Source organism: Oreochromis niloticus, linkage group LG7 (assembly GCF_001858045.2).
Source record: "Oreochromis niloticus isolate F11D_XX linkage group LG7, O_niloticus_UMD_NMBU, whole genome shotgun sequence".
In the NCBI taxonomy this organism is placed as follows: Eukaryota; Metazoa; Chordata; class Actinopteri; order Cichliformes; family Cichlidae; genus Oreochromis; species Oreochromis niloticus.
Window position 1 is genome coordinate 16,977,648 of NC_031972.2, and position 24,492 is coordinate 17,002,139.

At 39.7% G+C, this 24,492-nt stretch overlaps 2 protein-coding genes across 5 annotated transcripts; both read right to left on the reverse strand.

The window, feature by feature from the left end:
* Positions 1–403: 403 nt before the first annotated feature.
* Positions 404–15,974, reverse strand: prune2 (prune homolog 2 with BCH domain). 4 transcript variants are annotated; one of them, XM_025909148.1, is made up of 12 exons: positions 15,266–15,424; positions 14,784–14,882; positions 11,955–12,021; positions 11,672–11,872; positions 11,196–11,372; positions 8,661–8,763; positions 2,828–2,959; positions 2,584–2,670; positions 2,184–2,282; positions 2,036–2,074; positions 1,514–1,564; positions 404–1,390 (listed from the first exon to the last, which is right to left on the reverse strand). In XM_025909148.1, the coding sequence occupies exons 3-12, from the start codon at positions 12,007–12,009 to the stop codon at positions 1,357–1,359; spliced, it is 978 nt and encodes a 325-aa protein (XP_025764933.1). In that variant the 5' UTR covers positions 12,010–12,021; positions 14,784–14,882; positions 15,266–15,424; the 3' UTR covers positions 404–1,356. The 4 variants fall into 4 exon arrangements, with proteins under 4 accessions (XP_025764933.1, XP_003451570.2, XP_025764934.1 ...); XM_003451522.3 differs by lacking the exons at positions 14,784–14,882; positions 15,266–15,424 and adding an exon at positions 15,893–15,974; XM_025909149.1 differs by lacking the exon at positions 14,784–14,882 and having other exon boundaries at positions 404–1,387; positions 15,266–15,421.
* Positions 15,975–16,688: 714 nt separating this feature from the next.
* Positions 16,689–23,436, reverse strand: LOC100706143 (guanine nucleotide-binding protein subunit alpha-14). The gene is made up of 7 exons (XM_003451470.5): positions 23,062–23,436; positions 20,507–20,691; positions 18,974–19,128; positions 18,678–18,806; positions 18,024–18,153; positions 17,771–17,924; positions 16,689–16,977 (listed from the first exon to the last, which is right to left on the reverse strand). Exons 1-7 carry the CDS (start codon positions 23,189–23,191, stop codon positions 16,787–16,789), a joined length of 1,074 nt encoding a protein of 357 aa, XP_003451518.1. The 5' UTR covers positions 23,192–23,436; the 3' UTR covers positions 16,689–16,786.
* Between the last annotated feature and the right edge of the window lie 1,056 nt (positions 23,437–24,492).

The following is a 24,492-nucleotide window of genomic DNA, read 5'->3' on the forward strand; positions in this document are numbered from 1 at the left end:
CCCAAACTTCCTTTTTTTAAAAATAAAATTAACAAAATTAAGCTTTATTCACTACACTCTGTTTGTAGCACGATGATTTCTGCGTATCTTTAACATTTCATCGTGGCAGTTTACTTGTTGTGATGGTTTCATTAATCATATTACCATGTGTAATTGTGTTGGATTGGGGTTTAAAATGTGATTAATCACCCTGTTTATTTTTGTTTTTCTCTTTTTCCCATGTGCTTATTGTTGTTGATATTTAATTTGAGTATGTGTTATCCTGGTTATTCTGTTCAAATAAAGTTTTGCAAACAAATCCATTAGGAAAAAAGAGCAACTCGTGACTTCACCAGGTTGAAAGTGGCTGATTTGTAATTTGGCAGCAAATTCCAGCCAACAGAGAAATGATTAAATACATTCAGACTTGAATCGATTTATTTTTATTGAATTACTAGCCAGTGATCAACAATTTCTTTGCACCCCCTCAGTACACCATTAAAGACTTACGTGCAAGAGGACCATCGGTTATCTAATGAGGGGGACATGCACTGATGCACAGATACGCACACACACACGCATGCGTGTGGACACACACAGATAAAGATGTGCTTATCAAAGATCCCATCGCTACTCTCACCCGAGATTCTTCCTGGTCGTCAAGCAGAAACTGAGGATGAGTTTCGAGGTGTATAGACAGAAAGACGCATGCGCGCGCACACACACGCACGCACACACGACTAAAAAGACATGCTGTCACATAGCACTGACAGCTTCATATAATAATTTAAGTTATTCCTTCTTAGGTTTAGATTAACTCTATAAATGTAAAATATCTAGTTTTATGCTTCATTTTCCAGAAAGAGGTTTGGATTGGTCAAAAGCCAGTTGGTCATCTTCCATGGCACAAGGCACCCTGCGCTTTTACTGCGTACACACAAGTCGTCTCTTTATCAGAAATACTGAGACTGAGTAACCAGTAAAGGGTGATATTATTGCTTCACTGCTTCTCATGCACACAACTACAACATCATAGACTCTACAAATGGATTTGCGCAGTGCGCTGTCTAGTGTCCCTACCCTAAAGTGAGCGATGGCACTAGTCTGCTGATGCTCCCAAAACAAAAAATCACACTTAAGACTACATGTATGTCAGGACTGCAGGTGTAAGGTACAGCAGGTGCTACAGCAGTCGTTAAAGATCTTATCGTGATCAGGTGCTATTGTAAGTTGTATTCTCGTATTAAACTCCAGTGTGTAATTGACAAAACACTGACACACGCACACACAGTAGCTACACAATTTCCAGATTCGCCCATTCAATACAACAGTGACTTCTGAGCATCGAGGTGACCCATCTATTCAGGATGTTTGGATTTAAGAGCCGCTGGCACCAGCTGCGTCTGGTCTGCTGGGAAGATGAAAGTACAAAGCAGAGACATTAGAGATGGGTGTGTTTATGTAGTGGTGACAGACTGCTGACACAAGGCCGTTTGTCTTCTATGTGTGAACTTAAACATCTTCGAGGACTTACTCTGTTCTGCTTGCTGCAGTTGGCTCGGATCCCTGCAGAAAACTGTTCACTCTTGATCGGGCCGGGGGAGGGCGGGGATTGAAAGGTTGTTAAAGCAGAATTTACTGTTGTAATACACGAGCATGCGCTGAATTTGCAGGTGCATGCAACTTACGCTTCAGAGCACAGTTAGTCAGCCGGTGATTAGTGTGGGAATTCTACTGCTTCTTTTCTACATTTATTATCAGTGCAATAGATCACTGTGCTATAAGGACTGGCTCATTTATTTTTGCTGTAATGATAAATGAGATGAAAGCAATGCATTTAGCCTCTTTAGCAAATTCTTTCTCGTCTCTCTCCTGTAATTGCAACTATAGCCAAATCCAATTGGGCCCTGATCCAGCAGAAGAATCCCTGTGATCTAAAAAGTGAGTTGCCTGATAAGAGAGCGCTTCAACTGCGGATGGGAAAAAAAAGAGAGAGATCCGAGAGAGAAGGAAAAAAGCAGAGTAAGTAATGACAGGCAGGAGGGTCGATGCTTACCTCGAGTTCTCTGCCGCTTCCTTCAGCTGCTTGTCAAGTCTAGAGGTTAGAGTTTAAATGACAAGATGAAAATAGACTTATTTAAAAGACCATCCGGGCTCAGAGGAGGTGGAGGCAGTGTTGTGTTTAAAGGTTTAAAGGGACTCACCTAATGATGCACTCTGGGATCTGGATGCAGTCCATCGGGATGAGTTCCTGCAGCTCGTCCAGACTGTTTACATACTTTATCTTACTGCTGAACTTGGTGCTGAGGCATCACAAGCATGTGCACAAAATGACCATTTTTGCATAGGCGCACACACAATTAAAGATCTACATCACAGAAACACGATAAAAGCAATAAACGTGCATTACTCCGTTACACTACATTAAAAGGTCTGGAGTCACGTTAGCAGCTAATTCTCAATGTGTTAATTTTAAGCAGCCTTAATTGTTTTCCTTCATACATGTCAAGATCCAGCAGCAATCTTTAGAACAAGACAGTGGACCAACCACCAGACCACAACAAATACTGATAGCGTGCCAGTTAAAAGTGAAGTATTCTTTACCTGATGAATGGTTTGGTAATAGCTAGAATGGTCCTGATAAACCACGATGGATGGAGAATAATGAAGGATTTCAAGTTCTTCCTGAGCCTGAGGACAACATCACATGCCAAAGTATTATGCAAATGTTGGTGCGTCAGTTTTCACTTTCATTCTGCAAAGCTGCAAATGTTCTTAGTCATTCAGTGCTTCTCTCGCAAAACCAATGTCGTATCGCATAGCAGTGATCCCACTGAACAGGACAGACCTTCTGTCAATCATCTGATAGCACTTCTTTAGCCAACCAAGTCCAGGCATTCTTCTGTGGGGTGTGGCTCCATTCAGGTATACAATCATGTAGTCCTCTGCCACCATCAGCTCCAGTGTGCTGATCACATAACTGGAAACACGCACACATGAACACACACAAATTAATTTTCTGAAGCCTCACCCTTCCTGTAAGTTCTGCTTACATAACCATGACCCGTATTCTGACTTTAAGCCAAGGGTTCATACCATTTTTGTTTCTGGAATACCATATAGGGTTATAGAAAAGAGTAAAACGTTGTATTTGGACCCACTGCTGATTTCTACACTCCCTAAAGAACAGTGCTTTTAGCTAAGCACCAGCATGCCAACCTGCGCACACTTTTAAACAGCAGCTCAAGACGTATTTGTATAGGCTTGGTTTTGACTAGTAGATATTATTACTGTGTTAATATTTGAATTGACTGCTATTGTGAAGCACTTTGCGATCCTTATTTAGAACAAATAAACAAATAAACAAATTTCCCACGTGTGGGACTAATAAAGGTTATCTTATCTTATCTTAGAAAGGTGCTACAGTATATAAATACATTTTATGTACTTACAAATCTTACTGTAAGACGAAAACTCTATTTCTGTCTATCCTCAAACCCCGCCCACACCATGAGGAGTGGAGCAACCAAGCTTGGCATACAGGTACATCTAAGACCCCTAAAGGCTCTTATATATATATATATGGCATATTATAATATCATTATCAATATTGCTGAGAACCCACCAAACAATGACCCATTTGTAGCATTTATGCATCTATAGTATTAGCAGTATTATCTTAATGACAATAACATCTAATATATCAAGTGGAATTGAATATAGAAGGATATCCTCCTGAAAATCAACCAATTCATTCATGTCCTCTGTAATGAACATTTGTTTTTGGTCTATATCTTTTGACCTATTTGAGCTACCTTACTAAGTCCCGATGTACTAAATAGAGGACATCCTGGGCTTTCCACTGATATCTCATGTGTTTGGGTGGACTCCTGTAGAACCGTAAAGGCAGGAGGCAGGAAATCACAAAAAAAGTTCAATTGGAAGATTCTTTTTTCCTAGGTTCTCAGGAGGATATAAGTCATATTGTCGCCTACCAACCACCTAACAACAGGCTAAAATCACAGACCAAACAATACCGGAGCATGTACTAGTAATATTTAACATGTTCGCCATGTTGTAGTTTAGCCTACTTGCCATTTAGCTAGAAATACTAAATGCAGGCTGTGTAGACTGTATAACAAGGAAGGGTATACTTCCTTGTTATACAGCTAGGGTGGCTGTGGCTACATCGTAGCTTGCCATCACCAGTGTGTGAATGTGTGCGTGAATGGGTGAATGACTGGATATGTAAAGCGCTTTGGGGTCCTTAGGGACCAGAAAGGCGCTATATAAATACAGGCCATTTACCATTTACCATATACTGAGTGTGTTTTGAGCCATGTTGGTTTTTGAAGCTTTAAGTTGGATGAGAGCGAGAAGCGCTAAGCTTTCAGCTAATGCTAACAAACTTCATTAGTTGCAAGCCTTTACAGACTAAAAGAGCAGCACAGTTTTTTTGAGGGACTGTACCCCAAGCAATATTAGCCATCAGGCATCAAAACTTTATCAAGAGGTTAATTTCAATTAGTGGAAATAAAGTGCATGTTGGGATACACGCCTCAAAATTTAAGTCTACACAAAGACCAAACAAATGAGTTCTGAAAATCATCGACCAAGGGGGAATTTGCTATGAGAAGCAAAACTGTGTTTTGTACCTGGCATTAAACATGTTGGTTACACCCCTGAAGTTAGCGTGGACTTGCTTTTTCAGCCTGCCACTGCAGAAACTACCCTTTTTACACCTTGACACTGGTGTCATTGTTGCCCCCCACAGGTTACTTCGTGGTTTGTGCCCCTGACAGTTTAAGAATTTTAACTCTCAATAAATGCAGATCAGTGAGTCCCAAAGTGTAAGCTGGGGCCCCCTGGTGTGCTGCTGCGAAGGTCTTGCAGATGAGACACAATAATAACAGAAATTCAAATTGAGATTACTCAAAAGTATGTTAAGCTGCATATTTAGCTATAAATGTATTTATTTTAGGTTAGATTGTGATATTACTCATTACTCTGACTCTATATTGAAGTTTCTTTTTCTCTTGTATTATGGTTGTCCTCATGAGTTTTTGGTTTTTCAGGGGATCTCAGCACTCTTGACTTTGGGAATGGCTGACTTAGACAAACAGAACTGTAATGACATTAATGTGAAACAGCATCATGCCTTGCAGAAACTCACCTGGGCTAAACTGTAATTCAATCAAAAACTTCAAAATATCAAAAGCAAGCTGAGTTTGAAAGTCTAGCATTATGTGTGTTAAAATGGTGAAATACAGGAGCAACTTTTATTTGAAAGCTCAATGCAAAAGATATGAGGAAATAGGACACAAGTCTTACCCTCAATTTGAAAAACCTAACTAACAGCATTTTAAACATTTCTCCCCTCTGAAGTCAGCGATGAGAAATTGGCAAAAATGTTGCTTCCTCTTTCCTTCTTTGCATCAATCTCACAAGCTCGATCAGACTTCTACTTTTCCCAAAATCCAATTCTCTAATTCAAACCATAAGAAACTGTTATCGCTTTCTCGTTTTTTTCCGCAGTCCCTCCACCACCTCCTCTCTGTCTTCGCAGTCAGCAGGGAACTTTGTCGCCTCCTTTGAAAATAACTTGACAATCTCCTCAGCTAGTTTCCTCAATAACTCCTCTAACTTCACTGGCTCTCCTCTCCTCCTGATCAAATGTCATTCCCCAGCTTGCTTACAGACCAGCACTGCTGATCCACTCTGTTTCCTGAATATTCTGATCATCTCCCACTGACATCAAACTGAATACCGTTCAGCACCCAGCTACAGTTACTCCTCCTCGCACAGATTCAGACCTCAAGCCATCTGGCATCAGAAACTGCAGACAGTACGGTTTACCTCCTTTCAGTTCTTTCCAAAACTCTCGGATATGCCAGCTCACTCAATATCTTCCACAGAACAGCCTGTGGGATCCCAAGCACACTGTCCAAGCACGAGACACAACAGTGGAGATATCGACACGGGAGGTCCTAGCAAACAAGCTAGACTCACACTGAATTTTAATCACTTCATTTAGAAAGTTGTGTTTGTGCAGGAGTGTCATGGCTGATTGAAACAGCAACAGCGTCCTTAATTTGATAATTACATGCACACACACATTGCTTTTGTTTCAGTTTGCTTTTGCCATGTGCATTTCGATGCTCCATTGCCATGAACCACTCTTGACTGGAAGAGCACAAACGCAGCTGTGTGTTTCCCACAGGCTGGCGTGACACTATGACTACTGTGGGTTGGACGTTACATGTTACAGCCGTTCCATTGACTGTCAATCACAAGAATCCTTCAAATTAACTCTCAGTTCATCATCCAAGCAAGACAAGAGTTTAATGATCCTGTTCCACTGTGATGCATTTAATGTTTTGCAATTTTTTGGACTTTAAATACATCATCCGTTTTTGTGGACCCCCGTCTTGAAGCCTCGAGGTCAGTAATAGGTTGTTATCCTACTGTTTTTTGGAAACCGGCTTGTGACAGAGAAGCTGAAAGCTCTGCACACTCATGCGTTTTTATTGATTTCTCGATAAGACAGTAGACCATCCCTAAGTGCTTTATTGCACATTTTACTATAAAATTAATAGTACAGTTAACATCCTTATATAATAAAGAAGACTCCAAACTATTAATTCAACCATATTACATTAGAACTGAGGTCATAAATGAATGATCACATGAGAAGAAGGTTCATTTTCTAATAGCATTCTGTTCAGTTGGACTTCTTGTTGCAATCAGAGTGCCCCCCTCTGCTGACTGTTAGAAAAGGCGCAGGTCTATGCTTGTAACATAACACTAAAATCTACAAGAACTTGTTTACAAAATGTGTACTGTAAATGTTGCCACTGATGCCTGTACTGAGTGCTGAGTCAGTCTATCCAAACGTATTTACACATGCAGTATTAGACTGTAAGGAACAATCCGTGATTTCGACTCTTTGTCCAGTGCCACTCCTGTATCTGAATGCCAACTGCACAAATTAGTACATATTAGTACTTTAATATGGACAAGGCTGTGTGATCGTTTGACTTTTTGTATAGCCACAATGAGGTACATACTTGTGGTTTTTACACATTTAGTTGTTTGAGAAATACTGGATAATTTTCCATTGAGATTCATTGTGCAAAATGAATCTAATGTGAGCAACAGTTCAGTCACAATAGAATAAAAAAAGGATAGCAACCTCGTTGCAACTCAGAAAATTCAGTGGTTGCGCAGTGATTACATTCAGTTTTTTTCTGCAAGTAGAGACGACCAATGCCTTTAATCTCAGGGCGAGATTAAATTGCAAGGCAATTGCACAGGTCACCTGGTAGGAGGCAATCTGTCTTCAAAAAAAAGCTCTGACTTAGAATGACTGCAATCACTCTTAGGGAGATAGACCAAGGTTTGCAAATTGTTTTTTATCTGGTTGCCAACTAGTTTTATGCTGATTATATTCTTGTATAAAAGGAAGGTTTGCCAAGCACCTCTCATTTTGCAGTTAAATCACCTTCCTGCAGCAATTTGTGAAGGAATTTATGAACTTCTGCATCAAATCGAGGAGGTTTCAGCAGGAAGACGTTTTACGTCTCATCCAAGAGGCTTCTTCAGTTCTAATGAAGTTTTAAGGTTCATGTAATTCCCAACTTGACCCTGTTTACTTGATAGCAAACTGATTCCCTCTTATTGCTGTTTTATTGCCATCTTGATACATCACTTTGAAGATGGCAAGTGACGACAAGTGGCTGGAGAGTTCAAATGCAATCACATCATAAGATCACTGCAAACATTCGCTTTAATTTTAAGTGTCAAACCACTTTTTCCTGAGTGTGACTGTAGCGTTATCTGACCTTCAGGATGTTAAAATTATCACTGCAAGTATGTTGATATTAGTGACAATCTAAAACCCCACTTAAGGTGAAAAATACATTAAACAAATTTTTTTAATTGCAGTTTTTTTGCTCATGTTGTTGCCAGTGCCAGCTGGCTGACTCCAAAACCAAGTTAATATCCTTGCTCTCCCAAAGTAAAACTAATTTACACCACAAATTAACACAATCCTGGCTTCATTCATCAACTAATGATTGATTAGTGCCTTTGGAAACATTTTTAATAAAAGTAACTGAAAAAATATGGCTTGTTTTGTAGGTAAAAAGTAAACAAGAAGTCCTGAACTCCAGTGTCAGGGAATTGGTAAACCGTTACTTTGTACTAATTAAAAGAAATCAGTATATTTGGGATGCGCACATAAAATCAATAGATCCAGTTTGCTAATCAAGCATAATAGCAAACTTACACCCAAATATGGTAATGCGATAGCAAAGACCTAAATGTTTAAATGAATAACAAACCAATGAGTGATGTCATAGTGGCTATGCCCAATGTTAATATACAGCCTCTGTGGTACAGCCTTATCCATCTTGGTGACATCAAGGATGGTAGTTTATTCCCACATTTTTTAAGTTTTACCCATAAACTAATATGTTTATATTTTTATGTTTTTATACATGTATGTATAGCTCAGTCATGATCCGATGGCAGATCATTGCTTGCAAAAATGAAAAGGAAAATGAATAACACTACTACATAAACAAGATATGCACCGAATGATGTGGCTGAAATATACGGGCCAAAGCAAAACACTGGAAAAAATTTAAAGTGCGTGTTAGTCACCGCTTTTTGATACTCACAGGAAGAGGTTCTCCATTATTTCATGGTAGTCCTCTCGGTCGCTGTCTGGCAGAAAACAAGCAGCAAACACGATGATGGCGTTCACTCCGTTGCCATAGTAGCCTTGATAAAAAAGCACACACAAAAATAAAAGTAGTAAGAGTTCCTTTGGCGAGAACTTGATTGCTCTTTTATTTTTTGTTCTATTTATCTTTTGTCCATCTGTCTCTCTGCCCTGTTTCCTCTCACTACTTTTCTGATTAATGTAATTTCCGTCTATTCACAAAGCCATTCATTACCAGATTTGGTGTCACTCAGACAGCAGGTCTTTTATCAAAATGACAGAGCTGGTGAGATTGAATTTTCAGTGACAGACGTCTCTGTTTCCATGAGACAGCTGCGTTTCACTAAACCTGCAACGTAGAGCACAGTGGGATATGCATGACCTGCATATTTCCACCCTCATGGTCAATCCACCCACAGACTAACCAGAGCTCGTGGCTATGAAAGGCACCACAGAGGGGGAAGAGATAGACATGGGGCCCCTGCCTGTGAAACCAATAATGTGTGACTTAGTGACTGGTCTCAATTTAAGATCCAGGTCCCCCTGCAGTTTTCATACATTATACTCACACACGGTTTGTGTACAAGTATACGATTACACAGCACTGCACAGTTCACATCATTTTTATTTTTGAACCATTCACTGACCCCTTATGCCCACTGAAAGAGCAGTTGTTACTTTGATTTATCATGCATGTATGCTCATAGTGAGTCGATCTGGAGCACAGCAGTCAAATAGCCACTTTGCCCACATGAATCACGTTACTGTAACATGCAGGTGACACAGGGAAACATGACTTAAAAATTCGTGCTAAAAAGGTCATCAGTTGTCTTCATCTACAGCCTGCATTTCCTCATTTGTACTTGGTCTACTGCCAAGATGGGATGAGGTATTTCCAAAATGCTACGTCCTTCCATGGTCTAGTTAGATGAGAACTGGCAGCTCATTAACATGACAAGGTTGTAATGCAGTAAGCCTAATATAAATACTTTTTAAACCTGACTTTCTTCTGTAATCCAAAAGCAAAGCATACTTAAAATTGAAAAATACTGTGTGTTAGATGATTATAAATTTGTTGATTTATTTCTGTTTTTCTGTGTGGCGGGAGGCTTGTGGTCACACTTTCCCATTATTTTTGTTCATCTCATCTATTCACAATGGCCCTCAAGAGGGCTATTCATCTTAAAAAGCCATACTCTTCACATAGTTACCTCTAGGGTTCATGAAACTAAGGTTCCTCAATCTAATTCTTTCTTTTCTTTCTTCTAACACCATGAGGAGTCCTGGAGTCATTTTTTATTAGAATGTTCTTCAATTTGCATATTATATAAATATGTAGGACTGTTGTGCATTTGTGCAACATCTTTCCAAGTTCCTTAAATCCTGTCTCAGACTGATACTGAAAAACTAGTTCAATTAGTTGATCAAAAATGCTGCAGCAAGAGTACTCACAGGGACTCTTTTAAATCTATGGGGGGTTTTTTTAGATCCAACTTTGCATTTAATCATTAGTTATTATCAACCTTTGGGTCTCTTCTACTCTCCTCTGCTCTGTCTCCCTCCCCTCACTCCTAACCGATCACATTAGATGGCTGCCCTTACCTAAATCTTGTTCTGCCAGAAGTTTCTTCCTGTTAAAAGGGAGATTTTCCTTCCCAATATCACCAAGAGTTTGTGCACAGGGGATCGTTTGATTGTTGGGGTTTTCTCTGTGCCTTAAGTGCCTTAAGGTGACTGTTCTGACTGTATGCTATATGAATAAATAAATATATTGAATTGAATCAAACTGAATTCTGTTCAAGTGTCACGTGTTAGCAAGATGCCGATGAGATGAATTTTGAACACTGACCACTGAATATGGATTTTGTCTTCCTCTTCTTATGTTACATTAACTAAAGCGTCATAATGGATGAGAAGAAACCATGGCATGTAAATGAAATCTGCAAGCAAAACACCCAGAGGGAAAGGCAGATAGTACAGAATTTAACTAATCTCGACAATGAGGCGAGTGTCTGAAGTGACAACCAATGGGAGCAAAGATAACTGTTGACTAACATATGATGGGATGATGCAAGACACAAGAGGTCTGCTTACGCAAAAAGGTGCCAAGAGCGTCAAGTGACAACAAACCTTTCAGGTACAAAGTGACTGGGGACACTTTGTACCTGCTTTGTGTGCAGACTCAGCTTGTATTTTAATCTTCGCTATAAAAAGCAATGGCTTTTACCTGATTGGCTTGGACTGGTATTCAGTTCTAGTGGTTGGGGGTTGGGGGAGTGTGCACCATTTGATGAATCCTAATGGTAACACCTTTACTATACTTTACTCTAAATGTGGTAACTACTTTGCACCAAAAAAGAAAAACTACACTTGTAAATTGATTTTAAAAAGTGAAATGAGTTGAGAGTAGTGTCTGCAGGGCTCAAATGACCCCAGCAGCCTGAGCTAAGGAGGAGGATCTGCTCAGACTGTGAGACAAAACTTGAGTCACCTCCATGAGAGATGACTTTCATGTAGGGCTCAATGAGTTTCATGTTGATACGGTGTTCCTGCTCCCCAATGATGACGGTCCTCCACAGTTTTCCATCTTGGCGTTCCTCCTCAGCACTGTATGTTGGGATTGTATTGTAGACTTCACTGGTAGCACTCCTGTTGGCAGCATTGGGATCTGATAAGAAAAAGACCAAATGATGCATTGTGGGTAATTTGTAGACTAATTTTAAAAGGATCAATAGATCAGTAACTGTGGTTTTCCACTTTAACACGTCAATTAAATTCTCGGTAAAGTAATGAAGCACATTAACATCAGCTGTTAGTGTTACAAAATAAAAGTCTTGCTCTGATTGTCCAGAAGGAGGAGAATAAAATGCTTGTATCACTTTGTAATTCTGCGTGTCGCGCCTTCATTGCGATCTTTCAGGTCATCAAACTCACAGTGTTAGCATTCTAGCATTCACAGTCACCCACCTTCCCAGTCCATTTCATGGTCTGTGTAGTCGAGGTAATCCCCCTCATCTGGAGTGTCGAGGTCGTCGACATTAATGTCTAGATCATCTGGCGTCTCCCCGAAGTCATCCTCGCTCTGGTCTAGTGACAGGCTGATACGAGGCGCAGATAGTTTTTTTCTCTGTGAGCCTCCTCCTTGCAGAGGTAGAGAGGTAGGAGGGACTAAGAAAAGAAAAACAGAAACAGTTATGCAATGCCACAGTGTTCTTTTAGCTATTAAGGGTATTTGTTGATTCGCGCTCACCTGGTCTGCCATCACCCCCCTCAGAGTTCATTTTACTCTCTGATGCCAGGTCCATCCCCAGGAGGACCTGCGAGAAGGTAATTACAGTTATTAAATGGACTCTTATGATAGAAAAACACACCTGGAGAGCACCCAGACTACTGTGTGTGCTATCTCCTGCCTGTGATACCTCTTTATGTAATGACTGAGTTAGACAGACCGGTTGTTAGAGTCTTGGTAATGCTGAGATAAATGGCAAGTTTAAAAGCTACCAGTGAGTGGAAAGTTGAGTTTTTTCATTTCATGCTCTGTTATACGTCTAATCCACTAAAGTTCAGGGTGAAATGTTTACTTTTTCTTTAAACTTAATTTTACACCACATTGACAGCTTTGGTTGCATAACATATGCAAAATACACTCAGTGACCACTTTGTGAGTGGTCAAATGCCTATTTACATAAATATCTAATCAGCCAATCACATAGCAGCAACTCAGTCCATTTAGGCATGTAGACATGGTCAAGATGACCTGCTTTAGTTCAAACCAAGCATCAGAATAGGCAAGAAAAATTATTTAAGTGACATGGTGTGCTCGTCTTCTGATGATGGTACCAGCAGGATGACATACAATCTCACAAAATTATAATAATCTCAAACTCATTTCCTGAACATAACTGTGAATTCGCTGTACTCAAATGGCCTCCACAGTCAGCAGATCTCTATCCAATAGAGCACCTTTGAGATTTGGTGGAACAGGGGATTCACAGCATGGACGCGCAGCTAACAAATCTGCAACAACTTTGTGATGCTGTCATTTCAACATGTAGTAAAATCACTTTTTCGAATCAGCGAAGGATTTCGGCAGCTCTGAAGGCAAAAAGAATCCAACCTGGTGCTAGCAATGTTTAACCACTAATGTTACCAGAGAGTGGATATGGTAAAATGCAATGGATTATTTTAAACTGATAAAATTGTTCACATTGGATCAACAATTAGTACCAACAGTAACAACAGCAAAGTGCTACTTACATATTACAAATCACCTTTAGATGATCGGACATATTTGAGCAGTATTTTTACATATATTTGTTTCATAAATATTTTTTAAGTTCAATCTGTTGGTTAACCTGGTAGTTTTGTTTTTAAGTCTATGCTTTTATTTTGAAAGAAAGATAAAACAGGAAAGCGGTTCACTAAGAAGGCGTGATTAACGACAGAGTTGAAGTGTGGTTTAAGCAGAGAGACAATGAGCGTTACCTGTGTTAATAAGCACCTGGCTGACAGTGACACAAGGTTTGACCCTATTTCTTTTTATGTAATAAGTTATGTCTAACCATAATGTCGTTTGATAAGTGTAGCTATAAGCTATCAATCTAATGTAGTGAATCAGTGAAAAGATTTGTAGCCTCGTTTTGATGTGTTATATAGAAGTTTAGATGCAAAATGAGACATCCACCAGATATGTGAGATAAAGCTCAAATTCGATGTTGTGCAGTTTATCAAGTTTAGGGTGTCAATATTTTGTTTTTTCTTCCTAGCTCTTACCATGTCTTCGCTGAAAATTTGAGTGAACTACATCTTTAATAAAGTTTCTTTGAAGCATCAGAAGTCCAGCATTCAGCCAAAGATGCTGCACACATTAACGCATCAATAATACAATTCTAATATTATAATTCTTCTATAATTCAATATAAATTGCAATAGCGTACTTACTTTTGATGTTTAATCAGATCAAACTATTTTGCAAGCGTTTTTCCTAAAAAGAGGATTTCTGGCAGCCTCTCATGCGGATTTTATCCAGATCCAAATTAAGCATTTTTTCAAGTTAATTGGGGTAAATTTACTAAAGAATAAAAAGTATTTTGGGGGTGCTGAGGGGGTGGGATAGTCAGATATAACAGGAAAATACACTCATTTCTGCCAAATATTATAATGCAGACTCAGTGCCTTTACTGTACTTGGACTGAACCCCAGAAGGGCTCATTCTGAGCCAGCAAAGTTAGTTTTTGCTGATAATACTCCCCCACGTCTCCTCAAGAGGCATCTTAATAAAATGTTTTCATTATAATAGAGATTACGTATAGTCCAGTATTACTCATTAAATAGTAAATATGAATATATATATGTTTTTACATATGAATCTGATTGTTGCACTCCATAAGAAATCTTATGTTTAATAGACATAATCTTATAATTCTCTACTGAGCTAACCGCTCTCTGTGGATTGACAAAAACTAAAGTGTGATCCATTTTAATGGAAGCATTCCAGTTACATCTCAGAAATCCCCAAGCACTTTTCAATATAGGGCTGCAGAGCAGAAAATCCAATTTGATTTGAGTGATAAAATTTAACCAACAACATTCTTGATCAATATCATGTCTTTATCTATGTTTGTCAGCCAGAGGACACAACAAAAAATCTTATCTCTGGGATCTATATCAACGCTGTTTTATAGAGTGAAAAATTACAGTTTGGCTTTATCAATATCAGTGCGAGCGTAAGAAAAAAAAAACAATCCAAGCACATCCATAAGTGTACTAACACCCTCATATCTAAAAAAGTGTATTGATTACACTTTTCTGATCAATAGTTCTCCAAAGCTATAAGGGAATGGAGAGGGGGGTTTAAGAGGAGTGGTAAGACGGGAGAGGGAGAAAGTGGGGCAAGGGATGGGGTGGGGGCATCCTGAGGTTAAAGGTCTTCTCCCTCTGTGATTAAAGTGGAGGGAGGCAGGGTGACAAGTGGAAGGTGGAGTCGAGGAAACGGCGACGCTCGTTACATCACAACTTCATTCCTCTCCTTTTTTTCCTCCTCCTAGTGCTCATTCAAATCAAACGACGGCACGCTTGCCTGAGCACAGATTGGGCACGGATGCAAATTCACCGAGAGTCACGTGCGCTCTTTCGCATGAAAAGGGAAAGTCCTTGTTCCTCCTCGGCAGGATTTTATCTGGAGCAAGAAAAATACGATTGCATTAGCAGCTGCAACAGAAAAATGCTGAATGGTTTGTTCCTGTACAGTGGAGATGAGTGCCATGCTGATGATTCACTGTTTGTACACTGTATCTGTGCCCACAAGGAAATAAATACACATTGATACACAGCCCTATAATGCAGAATAACAAAACCCAGCATCATATATCTTCCGCTGAGGATGCTGATTTGCTTAAGATCCACTTCCCCAGCACATCGTAGGACCACAGTGCTGATGCCAGCAGCCCCTCCCTCTCCCTCGCTTCCTGTCTGCTGGCTGTGAAAAAAAAAAATAGAGCATATCCCTTCTTTCTCTTCTTTTTATCACCCCCCTCCCCCAAATAAAAGCCATCTACTCACCGCTTCTGGGGCTCGGGAATCTCTGTCCTCCTGCGTCTCAGAGCATGAATGTACTTCCAAGTTCCCTGCCTGCTTCCTGCTTCCAGCCTCTCGATGGAGATGCTCAGCTTACAAACAGCTCACAGCTTCCACCATTTTGTGGTCACATGATCTGGGCCACTACCAAATAAGGGCGATCACCTGCTGCAACAGCTCTTTGCACACCAGCTTATACAGACATATAGGAGGAGTGTATTTGCCTGTCATTATGAAGGGGGTGCGCTCTGAGGTTGCTGAACTACTACTAACCACGACATGTGCGGGACTGCGTTTAATGTCTGACAGTTGATTTGTGAGCCCCAGAGAGCCGTTTGCCTTTAGGGTGACAAAAGGAGCTGTTGTTGCCATCTCTGTGTGCAGATAATATTCATAAGCTTCACCACATGCTTGAAAATATTGTCTAACCAGAAGCAAACAGCTGATGCTTGACAATCCACTGATTTTTAGGCTACTTCTAATGTTTCCTTCTACGTTAGCTATGAACCGTTCAACCCTTAAAACACAACACAGGTAAAATCAACCGGTTCCTACATATCCATGCCCAAACACGCATTTCTCTAAACCCCGTTGAAAGCCTGTTTCACTTACCAAAGTTTAATCCCAAGTAATTAGGACAGGAAGACGGAGATCAGCCTGTCAGACCTCATTGTTGACCATTGTTTGGTACAAAGGTTATGATCACACTCAGTGTAACCACGCCTGACGTGAAGGTGTCTGGGAAAACTGCCTTTAGTTAATCACTGCCGGCAGCTGCTATCCTATACGGCGAGATCAGTCATAGATTTCTGAACAGACACTTTGTTCTTTATATATATTTTTAATTACTTTTGTCAAAATAAAATTCTCTGTAAAGTGACAAAAATGGGGGAGCAGCATGAATCAGTTTATAGAAATACATATTACATGATTGTGGTTTTAACATCTATATTTTGTGGAAATTAGCTGGGGGAAAAATCATTTTAGAGGCAAAGCGTTTGTTAAAAGTATCCAAATACAATGATGAAAAAACAAATTAAAGCCATTGTAGTTTCCCCCCACAGTGAGGAGCTACAATGTGGCCCATCCTGCCTTACAGCTCTGAGGAGCTGTAAGGCAGGATGGGCCACATTCCTGCCAGACTTTGTAAAACTAATCTGATGCCATGTGCTGATTCTCCATCAAACAGTAACAGAATAAAAGGAACCCTGTGTAACAATTCAAGATAACATTTCTCTCCTATAGCAGAAGGAAATGGGCTTACTTTACCAGTTATAATAAAGTGGTGTCGCAAAGAACGACAATTGCTCCCCGTTATAGTCATGAAATAAATGCACCTTACCTGACACTGCTGCCTAAATGCCTCTCTTTGATGTTTTTGAACAAGCAGCTGACAGCACATTAAAGATTTTTTTTTTTTTTGTCTTTTTAAAAGTGTTACAACATGATTACGACCAGTGTTCTTGCTCTCCACAGTGAAGCCATCACTTGGTCCAATAGCCTCTGTCATTCGAGGTTGAACTGTTCCAGGTTTTCTTGGAGGAGTGTGTCTTTGACTGATTTGAAGACAATCCTGATGTTCTCCGTGTCTGTAGCGCAGGTGTAGTGCGTGTAAAGGGCTTTATGACGACCAACATGCCGCTCCACATACATATTTAAGATGAACTTCTTAGCTGTTTCAGCATCCTGTCGAGGCCCTGCGTGGGAGAAAGTGGTCAAAATAAGAAAAGTCTCCTGAGAAAAACACGGACTTGCTCACTCTTTCACAGTTACTGTTTAATACAGTTTTATACTTAGTTTGTCTTAGTTGAGACTTAAGAACTAACTCATTCTTAGTAATTGTGCTTATCATTAACATCAGTCACAATACCCACAGTGCTCTATTGTGGACTTTCAGAAATCGATCACTTGTCATCGTCACAAATCTTTAATGTCTTTAATTATCAAATATTTGACAGGGTGTTTAACACAGCTTGTCATTGTTTCTGTAGTCTAACAGTTTAAATACATAAATATTGAATGCAATTTTACTTTATGCAAATAAATCAGAATAAAAGTCGCCTCAATCACTTGATATTGTAAGGTAAAGACCCTACAATAATATAGAGAAAACCTCAGCAATCAGAAAACCCCCTATGAGTAAGCACTTGGTGAAAGTGGGAAGGAAAAACTCCCTTTTAACAGGAAGAAACCTCTGGCAGAACCAGGCTCAGGAAGGGTCAGCTATCTTCTTGTCCCTGAGCCTGGTTGTGTTACCAATTGTGGCTGAGGGGTGGGAGCCACGACAGGATATTCAGTTTACAATCGTGTACACCTTACAGATGCAGTAAAGCATCTAATGGCACGAGCAAGTGAAAGTTGGCCTTAAAACACTTGTAAATGATATGATTCATGGCTGATTCACTTCATGCCAGTTAAACTCAAATATAGTTTTGAACACAGTTATGGTTGTTCTGAAGAAATGCAGAGCAAACTGGGGGCATGCTTTACCTGTGTATTCTGGAAAGTAGGTAGCTAAATGCGAATGCTGGATTTTCTCCTCTAGCAGGTCTGTTTTGTTCAGAAAGAGGATGATGGAGGACTCTTGAAACCACTGCCACGAGGTGATGGTCCTAAACAAGGCGAGGCTCTCGCAGAGTCGATTCTGAAAGAGGGGTGACAGTCTTAGACGATGAACTGTATTTGGACAGGGTTGGACAAGAATTAAAGAAAGGATCAAACAAGGTATCTATAATGACCGTACATCGTTTTCACTCTCGTAGAGGACCTGATCGTACTCGTTGAGGGCTGCAAGGAATATGATAGAGGTGACATTCTCAAAACAGTGGATCCATTTCTTCCTCTCACAACGCTGCCCACCAACATCAACCATCCTACAGAAAGACAATGAAAGCACTAAAGGTTCATTCATTACTGAAGACTGAAGAATTACTGAAGAAGGAACTATATTTCTCTACTTTCTCGCAGAGAGTTTTCTAAGGGGACTGACACTGCTAAGTTCACTCTCTATATAAATGGTCTTTAGCCAATACAGGTTTCAACAGTCAGCAGTTCCACATAGCGACACAGATGATTGAATTTCACATGTGCACTGGGACCTGCAGAAGCTGTGAATGCAGCTCTTTTGTTGTCTGCAGCTTATTCTAAACACGACTTGAAGGCAAACTTATTACCGCCCACTTAGTTCAAATTAACTATCTTTAGTCACTTCAGTAATTAGTCTGTTTTGTCACCGCAGTAATAATGTGTGTGTGTGGACTGTGAGTACACCGTAACTGTTTCCATACACATTAAGAAGGCTCAGTTTTTCACTGGACTGTGATTCATGCGAGAACTTTCTTTTTCACAGGGCTTTATATCTGTCTAGATGATGTGTTAATAAAGTATGATATCAAACCTGAAGATGTTTTTGGAAAATTCAAAGGGATACTCTATGATGCCTGTGGTGGGCACCCTGACCCTCAAGATGTCCTGCAGGGTGGGGATGTACGACGGGGCTGTGATTCTGTCCAAGTCAGTGAGGTAACTGAAATGTTTACAACAACACATTAAGGTTAATATTCTGAAATATTAAACAGAAATCTATGCTTTTTACATGCATTTATTTTAGCAGAATGAATCCACGCTATTACAGGAATACAATAAACTGAGAAAATTAATGCAAGATAAAGATGTGAAATATAAAAGTCTCACTATTTCGCAGAGTCTGATATCTGGAATTCCCTTCTGCGCTCATAGCATCTTTGAACACCGTGATCATTCCACACTCTCTTAATGGCGTCCACTTGCCAGGACTCCAAACTTGACAAATAGGTCAAGTCCACTTGGCTCAGCTTCTCTGCATACCCCTGACAGACAGATACATTCCACAGGTCATTTTACTTCTTCAGTACACGTTCAATACAATGACCACTGTAAAAGAAATCCCACTAGATGGGTTTTGTGATTTGCAAGAGATCGTTTTTAGGCAATGTTTCCTTTTTTTTACCATAGTTCTCAAGAAGAACCAGATCTACTGCAATGACATGATGTAGAAAGATTAATTGTCTGTAGAAGTTTTTGAATACTAAAAAGTAACAAGCTTGAATTAGCTTTTGTTAAATTAAATTTGGTGCACACTTTCATGTCCCCTAAAGTTTAAACTGTAATAACTTCTGTGACCCCTTAACATTTTTCCAATTATTTTGCAGGATAAAAGATTGCACCATCTTAATATCCCTTAGTTATGCCTTTATAGCTCCAGGTTTCAAATGTATATGGTATACTGAGCACCTCTCCTGTCTTATTCTCTCCTTTTCCCCCCTTTTTGGATCCATATATTTACTGGTATCTGGTCCTCCAGATGTTTCTATTATGGGCCACACAGTCACTGAGTGTTTTTGTTCTTCATTGCTCATATCTTGTTTTGTTTTTTTTCACACCAGACGGCCACCCACCCTGAGTCTGATTCTTGAGGTTTAACAGAAGACCCCCACCTCGCCCTCCCCAAAAAACTCCCACGTGTTGTGATGTGCCACTGAACAAACACAATTTAATATCGAAAATAGCTCAGCGGGTCAGAATTTGTTGTCTGTCCACTGCGGCAAATCGGGCACATTTACAGAAACAACCCCCCAGATCAGTCCATTTAGTCATTATGTTTCCACTGCAGTGTAGGATCCAATGAACACATGAAGTCATATAAGGTTTGATTTCAATGTCTGAAACTAGGGCTCCAAAAGCCAATGTAACAGATTGCTCAATAGGGCTAAATGTTACAATCCCTAAAATAATTAGCACAGTTCTTGAGTGGGTTGGAGGTGGGGGAAGCACTCAAACTAATAACGTAATATAACTGTGGATTTATGAGACTAAAACAAAGTCAACAGTGACATAGCTGGTGCACTGCTGTTTGCTGTGTGGATTTTAAATCACTTATAGTGACATTTAGTTTTTCAAAAATAACACAATCAGAAATTTTTTTGGACCACTTTGAAGGACCTATCCTAGAGTGGCCGCTTACAACCCCGAATGAGGCCTTACAGGAGGTTCGTCCTGTGGTCAGAATGCACACACAAAGGCGCAGGCCCCAAAAGCAACTCACAAGTTCCTGCAGTGGAAAACTGCCTATTTATATAGCCTGCATGTTACAATGCTAGTATTATTTCTAATTTGTTTCGCTCAATGTTACTGGTACGGTGAGCTTTCTCAAACACCACATAAAATTTTAAATGCATGGTTTCTCACAATGTTCTGATCATCAACGTAGTCAATGTGAAGAGTCTCCATGGCCTTGATCATCGTCTGGATGCCCGCTATGATGTTCTGATACACCACACGAGTGAAGCCTTTCCTGTCAGTGTCATTGTATCCTTTGCCATGGATGATCCTCATCTGTTTGATGAAAGTACTCTTCCCACTTTCACCAGTCCCTAGGCAAATGAGATGAATGAAACCGAAGGATGAAAAATGGAATAAGATCAAAGCAATGCCAGAAATAGGACATCTGTGGCATGCGCTCAAAAAAAAAATCATCTCAACATCAATCAGCTGCAGCTCAACAGGATTTTGGCAACAAAACAACAACAAAAAATTGCAATCTCTGAAGCGTTATAATATTTCCAGAAGGTGAGGTTTCCAGGTTAGAATACCTTTAAAAAAAAAATCAAACCAGGGTGTCTGTGTTTGGGTGTATTGTGCGTTTCTTCATTCATTTGTATCCCCCCATCACCAATATGATTACTCTGATTTAGCACAGCATATAGGAGTTGAACATTATGGCCATATGCTCGGTTTTATTTTCATCTCAGTGCTTTTGCACTACAAAAAAGCATGGCACCAGATGGAGAATTTAAAAAAAAACTAAATTGAAAAGAAAACAAAAAGGCTATAAACATTATGAATTAAATATGCACTTACTTTTTATTCTGCACATAACAATGTGCTGAATACTATTTTGGGACTGAGAAAGTTTGTGCCAGATTCCTGCAACTCAACGTGCCTATCAACAGTGATGTGTCCTTGACTGAAACAGTGATCTGCTTCCTGCATTCTAGTTGTAAATTACTCTTGATAAGGGTGTCAGCTTAGGGCCCAAAACGCCTAGAAATGTTAACCATTAGTCTGACCTTTACAGGGGGATATTGTTCTCCAAACAACTCAAGTTGAAGTTTAAAGTAGCGCTGACCTTTAAACAAGTCCCTAATGTCTAATGTATTGTTTCCAACATAATCAACAGTCAAGCTTTAAAAAGTGGCCTGCTTGGCCATTTTGGTTCTGGAGAAAACAGACCACATGTCATTTAATGAGATCACCGTGGCTGTGAAAATATGAAACCTGAATACTTTGTACTAATGAAGCAACAGTATGGTTTCATTTTTAAGAGGAGACCGCAAATGATTGAGGCTATCTGAGAGATTCATCAGAACATTACTATGTGAAGAATGCAAGGAGTAAGCTGTAACTGGGCTGAGGTGACAGCACAGCGTAAAACACATACCAAAGCCTTGTTATCTATTGATCCAGATCATTTTGGTATTTGCACATGATTCAGCTACTTCCATACCTCAGCTGTCAGTTTCCCGTCGATTTACGAGGGCAAAACTACACTACAAGCCAAGCTTTTGGTTTTTGTGGTGATTTCCACAATAATCAGATGGAATGACATGGAATATGATCCAAACATTCCTGCTCCATAGTGGAGGAATTCTGTGACTTTGGTCATTTTGTTTCTGATGTTTTCAGGGAAGTGCTTTGACAGACATGTAATATAATTTATATAATTATTTTATAATCATATTCAGATCATTTTAAATCGTTTTCATTTCCACTGTATTTATTTTTAACTTCTATTTTTTATTTGTTGGTTTTATTAATATTCAGCACTTTGAAACTTTACTTTGAAAAGTGCTTTATAAATACAGATACTGTAAATATAGAGGATCGTCATCAGATAACATTTTATTCTCTATTATAGGCTGTATTATTCTCAGCCTAAGGACTTTGTTTTACTAACTATCACATGCTAGCATAGTAGCCTACTACGATAAACTAAGATAGTTTACAGTTCAAATACTTGCCCATCACATGATGCGAATCAAATAAGGCTTTGAAACGATCCTACACACAAAATTCACACTGTTTCAAACTACATCTGAGGATATCCACGCCAGAACATGAGCAGAAACCAAACTCTACTCACTGTGGAGCTGTAAATGGAAGGCTATTTTCCTGTACATTATTATTATTGTGAAATTCTTTATTTAAACAGGTCTCATTGAGCTCGAGATCTCTAGTTTCAAGAGAGACCTTAAAAGTGTTTTTTTTAAAAAGAAGGAAAAACGAGATACATATAGTTACACTCCACATTAAGAAAAACCGGTTCTGGTTAGTCTAATTCAGCATTTCACTCCCTTCTATACAGATATAAACAGTTAAACTGGAATGTGAACGTTATTATTGTTTTATATAGCACACAATGTCCTTGCGTAATCTCAGCAGGTTGTATGAGAGTTTCTGGGTGGATGAATGAATCATCACAGGGAATTCCTTTGACGCTAAAGGTTGTTTCTGTTGAGCTGTTAAATCGCATAAGCCTCAGAAATATAACTTAAACGTTCACTGCTATGATCAGCAGCCCCAATTCCAGTTAGCCACAAATGTAACAAGTGTACACCGTAAAAAACACAATCAAACTAACTAAACTTATTTAAAGTTTCTTTGTTATTGAAGGCGTATCTGTTCATTATGTTCCAAGACGTTCCACTGCGTGGACGTGTGTTAGTTAAACACTGAGCTCTCACCTAAAAGCAGCAGCTTCAGCTCCCGTTTAGACGCTAACTTGTCCCGTCGAAGCTGTCTCTCTATTTCTTTGTGTATCCTCAGTTTCTCCTCTTCCTCTGGAGACAGGCAGCACTCACCCATTGTTATCATAGTTTACCTGCTGCTCCCGGTTCAGCTACAGACAGCGACTTTGTGAAATTATACTGATTTTTCTTTCTTTCTTTCTTTCTTGTTCTTGTCAGGCTTGCCAAGGAAAGCTACGTCTCGGAACAGGTGAAATGACGACTTTCTGCTGTCATTCGTCCTACTGGGGGATCCAGTTCAGGTGCATTTCACATTCCTGCCGTGCAGGAGAGGCGGGCACTGACTGAAAGGCAAGTTTATCCACTCTGCCCCTGTGCACCTACTTACAGTACACGTCCATACTCTCAGGAGCCCGCTGAAAAGTTGGAAAGTCCAACTGGGAGGCAAGAGAGGAAAATACGGCAACTTTGTGCCAGAGTGACGGTAAAGTACATGAAGGCATTAAATCCAACAAGATCAAGGGTCACAGGTAAACTTTGTGATGCTTTGTCTCACACACACGTTAAAGTGTTTATCATAACAATGATTTAACCCGTTAAAGCCTGGAATATGAAATACTTGCCAGGAAATTCTAGTTTTTTGAGCCACATTGAGCCATCTGACAAATTTGTTCAAAAAACAGTTCATAACTATAAAAGATTAGTTCTATATTTTTTAATTGCTTATAAATATATTGTGCATTTTGATGAAATGATGATAAGTCTCAAAAACTCCCAAAATACTGTAAGTATCAAATATGATACTGTAGGTTTAACGGTGTTGAGGCTGATTCATGCTGTGCTTTCAATGAGATCACCAAACTTGCTTACTGACCAAGTCAAAGGGTTCACCAGCCAGGGGCCACTGGGTGACAGGAGCGAGGCCCTCGACCTTTAAGGGCCAGGTCACAAAACAAATACACGTGTAAGCTCAGTGCCTTATGGCTGGCGTGGGCTTCACTTGGACCTCGCAGCATACAGGGACCACAATGAGATAAAAATGTGAAAAAGACTTTTTTTTTTCCATGGATGAGACTAAAAAAAGCACAGGTCTGCGTAAGACAATGAGTAAACACAAGGCAGTGAACCTGCACATACAATAGCAGGACTTTCCCAAAGTGGAATCAGACAATCAGACCTTTTCTCTTTTTTTTCTTTTTGGCTTTCCTCCTAAAACATGACTGCGATATGAAAAAGGGACCGTAGGAGCCATTTTTTGAGTTGTTACCTTATGTGTGCCGCTAGGGGTCACCTTTTGTGCTTTACGGTATGGTGTGTTTATGTGAATGTAGTTAAGGTAGACACACGTAATCAGCACCAGGTGTTGTTGTTCGGGAGGCGCAAACAATTTGTGACCGGCTGGATAAAGAGAACTGTGGAATAACAAAT